We start from the raw sequence: 7,014 nt of genomic DNA on the forward strand, positions 1-7,014 counted from the left end.
TTTTGAATGGGTTCAAGGAGGATGATATTATCTACGTACCCATCTTGAACTATTTCGGAAATTAAAAATATCCTTGAACTTGAAAATTCAAGGATATCCGCCCCTGTTTCGAGTTTTCTCAACGAGATCTTGAACCCGTATGGAAAATTCACATCCCTAATCAGAAGGTAACACTTTCACGCTAGGTTTAACTATAACCAATTTTAGTTAAGCTAAATATTCTTAATGGAAATTTATATTGAAGTCCCCCATTACACCCTTTTATTTTCAATCGAGTTCGTGATTATTTTTTCCAACATTAGATCTTAATATTGGTTTTCATAATGAGATTTTCTTCGCGAAAACAAAAAGATATAAATAGCTTTTCAAAATTACACACATTATAAAGATATCATTATTAATTTTAAACCAAAAGCGGATCTCAAATTCAAACATGTTGAGAAGAGCAAACTGAACTCGAACTTGAACCCGCAAAACTTTACAGTCTCACTCACGCTTGATGCACACTGATTGTCACCTAAAAGCTTTAACTTGTGATTCAACCTACCATGATGATGTATAAAACCTCAATCAAGACAATATTACTCCGTATCCGTATTCGTTTCCGTGTCATGCGAAAATAAACAAACATCATGACGCACAGATGGAGTTTTGGTACGAATGCTACAACCACCTGAGAATGCAGTTCCATTTGACATCAGCAGTACCGAGAATATGGTTCCACCGCAATCAATTTTCAAACCCAAACAAACATCACCAACAATGCAGAATAACCACTTCTATTCATGCCCATTATGTTTGTGTACAAACATAAAAAATTTCATCTTTTCGTTAGGCGAGACAGATCGTGTAGCACGAGGGAAAAAGGATTGTGCCATGGAAGTAAACGACGACATTTCATGCATTGTGCACGTAAAATAGCTCGTGTTGGAATGTGATAACGAAAGGGATAAGAGAAGAGACGAGGAAGTAACTTCGTCTATACATTCCAACATCAGTTCGTGTATTATGGAAAAGACGTTCCGGATAAACATGTTGAAACCGAGAGAAATAAAAACTGCGAAAGCTCTAAAACTCTAGTTTTGTTCAAGAAATGCACAAGCAAACACTAATGTACAAACCTATTTTCATTCCATGAGATGCAACTGAGATCATAGCACGACACTTCAAAGCATTCAACAAAAGAAAATCTTTGATTAAATTTTAAAAAATGGAACTCAAGATTACCTGAGAAAACGTTCAATTGAATCGTGAGTAAAATCTGATAACCCCTCCTATCCTCCTCCAACTCCGAAATAAAATAAAAAATAAAAACAGTTCCAGTAAATTACCCATTACCAAGACAAGCCGGAGCATCTGGGATCCAATTTTTGTAACTATGACCATAATACAACGGCACAAACGGCGCCCTGATCATTGCATGTTCAGCAACCCATCACAGCACAATTATAAACAAAACTTCCAGATCTTTTTCGGCCAAGCAAATCCCAATGCGGTAGACCTTCGCTTGGAATCCAAGAATTAACTTCAATAAATCCTTCACCAGCATTCCTCGGCCCCCCAATCACAATCAAGCGATCACCACACGCCCTAAATGCTATACCCCAACCATACATTGAATCCGTACGTTCTGGCAGTCTTCCAATGGTAACCCAAGTTTTACTATTTTTCTCATATTTTCTTACTTCCATAACGGCATGATCCGCTGCATATAATTCATTATTTACAACAGCGATCAATGGTGGCGCTTCTGATGTAGCAGGAGTCTCATCTCCTGCCACAGCCGTGGGCACTGGGGACATGTTAAGGATTTCGGTCCAAATCCCGGTTTCCAAATTATATTCCTCCCCGCAGGTGAGAGGCTTCGAATCTGCTCCTCCAATCCCTCCGATCACATAAAATTTCTTGTCCATAAACACCCCTGAACACATTTTTCTTGGTTTGTTCATGCTTGGAAGTGTGGTCCATCTTCCCAATTCTGAATTATATAGCTCCGCAGAATCTAGGATGTTTCCTAGCGAATCGCAACCACCAGCTAATATCGCGATCTCCCCGAGGCTTGCAGATCCAAACAAACATCTAGGTGCATTCATACGCATTCCAGTGGTCCATGTGTTTGTCAACAAACTATAACGATAAATCACATGGGACATAAGATCTTTTCCGAAAACAAGAAGCTCCGTTCCAACAGCCAAAGATTCCTTATCCGAAAACAAGAAACAATCGTTAGGATTCATTCTAGGCAAATGCATCCAATGTCGACGACTAGGGTCGAAGGCTTCCCATTCAAGTAACTGGCAAGAAAAATAAACCCAATGTTCGAGCACACCATTTAGCCTCCTCAATCTATACAGCTCACCACTTCTAATAAGTGAGCGAAAACTCCCGTTCAAGGATGCAATCGAACCATAATCTGCTCTAGAGCACCTAATAAGACAACTAATAGAGTTGTCGCGACCAATAGCAGAAATTAATGAACTCGAATCGGAATTATCACCCGCATGTCGCTGAAAACTTGATTGATCTGCCAGGCCAACAAGGGAAATCGAAAACCCTCCAATGGACAAAGACGAATCGATTTGATCCCCAGATTGGTTACACACTTTCTTCACAACAACAATATCATCTCCATTAGTATTTAATGCTCTCTTGTTCAGATGAACCTCACGTTTCTCCAGCCGGTAATTCATGCAATGCCAATTGCCTTCTCGTTCGCAAGTCCTCCGATAGTCCCTCGAAACCAAACAAGCACGATCTTCCAACATGTCTTAACTTGATCCAAACTCAAAAGAAGCAACCTTTTTTCCCCCTATTAACACCAATCCAAATACTTCTTTCTAGCGTACACTGCGAAATATTGGCAAGTATTAACACAAAATCCGGAAAGAAATTTTAAAAGCTTTCAGCTTTATGCAAAATTTAGGAAACCAAACAAATAAAAATCCAACAAGGCAACTAATTTTAAGCAATGCACACACCCTTATAAACGGATTATATCACAAAGTAAAAGGAAAAAAATTACATAAACAACCACCACTGATCCAAAATAAGTCCGGCCAAATACCATCAACGAAAAAAAAATGTAATCTTTGGACAAAAACTGCAAAAATTTCGTCAAAATAAAAAAAAACCCAGATCCAAGAACACCACAAAAGGTAATAAAAATAAATTTCAATCAATTTAAACATGCTAGATCCAGAAAAGCAATACCGATAGTTCTCCAAAACTCAGATCAAACAAAAACCCAACATCCAAATCCTTGAAAAGGAAAATCAAAGCCAAAGCTAGAACCTTGCACTGGTTTTGCAATCGATCACTTAGATTAGATCTATCAATAAAGTTCAAGGAAAGCAACAAAAAAAGGGGGGGTGGAGGAACCTTTCGACACAGTCGTATATAACAAAAGGAAGCTGCAATTAAAATAATACTAAACACTATAAATCAATAATCGATCACAAAAAAAAATCAAGAACGGATAAAACTTACAGATGATGGATAAAAACGAGGAAGAGAGCTTTTTATTGAATACAACAATCCTTCCTTTCTCTCCCCCTTTAAATGTATCTATGCATGTGTGTGTATATAGATATATATAAATATATATCTCCGTGTATTATTTTTCCTCCGATCCTTTCCTCCTCCTTTTTTCCCCACTAGTTCTGAGCTGTATTAAAGTTTGTGTACAACTGAAAGAGTAAAAAGAGAGAAGTGCAGCTTCAATTCTTGGTGTCGTAAGAGAAATCCTTTGGATTCTCTCTGCAAATCAAGCAAGCCTTTGTGCTTTGGGGCATAGCCTTGGGGAGTTTGGAGGACCCCTTTATCTCTCCGTATTTTATATTCTTTTTTTTTCTTGCTCTTATTTATATATTTCTTCAGCAATAAATAACTTTTAACATTTCTTGCAAAATATTCTCAAAAAAAAATAAAACATTTCTTGCAAAATTATTTCAAATTCCATGAAATTTTTTTAATATTTATGTTCAGATTTACATTACATTTCTCCTCAAATGAATGCATTAATTGTTAAAATTGGAGTATTCTGATAATATTTGTAATAAATTATCTTCACAAACTGCTTTGACTTGTATCATTTCAATTATACAAAAGCAAATTATGAATTTTGTACAGAAGCTTAGGTGGTGACCAGTAGGTGTACAATTTGCTATGTTCCATCATTGGATTAGTAACAACAAATGTATTTTTTTTTTTGCTAAAATTAGGCACAATAATTCAATTATTAAATTTTATAGATTCTTCTCTTTATTATTAAAATAAGTGGTTGTATTATTATTCCAACACGTAATTTGCCCGGTTGGCTGCTTTTTGGATTTTCCATTTTAATGGAGTTGAAAAATACTGACATAGAAGTGGTGTTTGGGGCCCATCTTTATCCTGCTGCGGCCGTGGGGGCCATCGGAGCCCTCCTTTAGTCGGCGGCGACACTTGTTTCTTCGTTGGATTGGAAAGTGAGACTTACAGTGATGGAAACTCTTCTTTTATATGTGAGTAGGTTAATTCTGATCTCGTATCATGGCTATATATTTATCAGATATATATCGATCTTATTTATATTTATCGTGAAAAATAATATTTTTAAAATGAAAAATAATATTTTATGAGTTGGGTCGAGTAAAATATTTGCATGACAAAACTGACATGTGAGATGTTTTGTGAGACGGTGTTGTATAAAGTTTTGTATTTTAATATTGAGTCCTAATAATTTATTTAATTAATTATCAAGTGATTAAAAATTGATGTTTGGATTCTATTGTCGTGATATATTGATATGGGTATTTATTCTCAAATCCCATGTAGTGGTTTAATAAATTGAATTAGGGTGAAGAGCCTTTTTCGTATCTTGGTTTTAATTATGAGATTTTTTTCATTAATTTCACTCATATTTATTATATTCGAGTTATATTTCTTATCAAAACAATAACTCCAAAAACATCGTATCATATATCAATTTTGTGAGACGTATCTCTAATTTAATCCGATTTTTGAAAACGTATTTCAAAAATATCAGTTTTATTTGTAAATGTATATCAACTCAATTCGTATCACGGTTATAGAAATGTGAGACCGTCTCATTTCTCTTTATTTTAAATATTCTAATTGAATTATGTTATGAATCCTATAGACCATGCCCATGTGGGTGGGGAAGGGAGAGCCCCAATTGGCAGAAAAAAACCCACAACCATTGGGGTTATCCTGCACTTGGAAGAAAAAGTAGAAAGAGGAATGGCATGAGAGGCGGTGGTTTACCCTGTGGCGGATGTCAGCGGTTCGACTCCGTTTATCTCCAACTCATGAACTTAGCCGATACAAAGCTATATGATATCACCCAATTTTTTATTTTTTAATCAATAAACTAATGTTTTGTCTATATAGGTACAATCATAATCAATGAAATTTCCCTACAACAGTACCATAAGAATCGGTAATGAACATCCCTCCTGTAATTGTACACGCTCCCATAGCAATAACATATTTTGGTTCGGGCATTTGCTCATATAACCTGTTTTTTTTTTTAATAAATAAATAAAAAATTAATTATTTCATTACAATATACACTTGATGAGTTTATTATACTTTTGAAAATTTGTTTTGAAAACATAATAAATAGGAAAGCACCCAAAGCTAAATCTTTCTTTATGATCCCCTCCACCAAAACCATTCATTTCTACACCGTAATGGAACACACCACATGGGAAATATATAGGTAAACAAGCAATAGTAGTATTTTTTATTTTCATGCACAAAGTTATGCCGGACCAGGAGAGATAGAGATACTCGTGGTACATTGTGCGCCGTTGGATTCTTCGGAATGTCACAATGTAAGCATATATTAAAATCCATCATTCTCTAACAAGCAAAATAAATTCAGAGTAGGTATCTTGTGAGATGGTCTCACGAATTTTTATATGTGAGATGGTTCAATCCTACTGATATTCACAATAAAAAGTAATAATCCTAAAATAAAAAGTAATACTTTTTAATGGATAACCCAAATAAGATATTCGTCTCACAAAATACGACCCGTGAGACCGTCTCACACAAATTTTTGCCATAAATTCATTACAAGGGCAACTTTTCTGTGAACATAAATTTATTTTATTAATTTTTTATTCGAATCCAGACTTCTCTCCTATTAAAAAAATAATTTATGTTATTATATTATAGTATATCTCTTGTGAGACGGTCATACGAATCTTTATCCGTGAGACGGGTCAACCCTACCGATATTCACAATAAAAAGTAATACTCTTAGCGTAAAAAGTAATATTTTTTCATAGATGACCTAAATAAGATATTCGTCTCACAAAATACGACTGATGAGACCGTCTCACATAAATTTTTGCCATTATATTACTATTATAGAGGACATAAAAAAATTTCCACATGTATGTTAAAATGGATAAGGATAAAACTCTATTATTAATTATATTCTATGATTTATTTTCACACATCAAATATACTATCAAGTGTGAATCCTCTATCAGTGTTGCTTTCTATCTTTAGAATACATATAATTTTTCCTACTATCCATCTCTCCATAATAGTCAACATTTGTGGGAAATTTTTTTTATTTCAAGCTATATTTGTTAAAGATTAGGACTTTAACCTAACTCAAATCAAAAATTAGTTTAATTAGAGGATTGTCTAAGTCAATATATGCAACTTTCAGAGATTTTATCCTACCGATATCAGACAACTAACACACATCTGATCACGCCCAGAATGAACATCTGAAGCATGTCACGATAGCATGAAGTTTACGAGTGACTAAACTTGAATGAACATCTGTAATATGAAAGTTTACTAATAGCCAAACTATGGAAAGAACTGATTGTCAGTTAAGGTCTGAACTCTGATACCATATTAAAATTTGAATTTGGATCTAACTCAACCTCAAAGCTAACTCAAAAAGAAAAGATTGTTTATGAATATATATATATATATATATATGTATATATATATATATATAGAGTTTTGATATGCTGCACACCTACC

General features: G+C 34.5%; 1 protein-coding gene across 4 annotated transcripts in view; it reads right to left on the bottom strand.

Annotated features, from left to right (window-relative positions):
* Positions 1-1,174: 1,174 nt before the first annotated feature.
* LOC140978971 (F-box/kelch-repeat protein SKIP11-like) overlaps positions 1,175-7,014 on the bottom strand; it is a 78,992-nt gene continuing 73,152 nt past the window's right edge. The window contains exons 2-3 of one of the 4 annotated variants that reach the window (XM_073444272.1): positions 3,487-3,773; positions 1,175-2,847 (exon numbers count right to left, since the gene is read on the bottom strand). In XM_073444272.1, coding sequence (XP_073300373.1) covers positions 1,425-2,765 — 1,341 coding nt within the window. In that variant the 5' untranslated portion in view covers positions 2,766-2,847; positions 3,487-3,773 and the 3' untranslated portion in view covers positions 1,175-1,424. The other 3 variants (XM_073444274.1, XM_073444273.1, XM_073444275.1) reach the window with 3 other exon arrangements.

The sequence above is a fragment of the Primulina huaijiensis genome, chromosome 6 (assembly GCF_012295235.1).
Source record: "Primulina huaijiensis isolate GDHJ02 chromosome 6, ASM1229523v2, whole genome shotgun sequence".
In the NCBI taxonomy this organism is placed as follows: domain Eukaryota; kingdom Viridiplantae; phylum Streptophyta; class Magnoliopsida; order Lamiales; family Gesneriaceae; genus Primulina; species Primulina huaijiensis.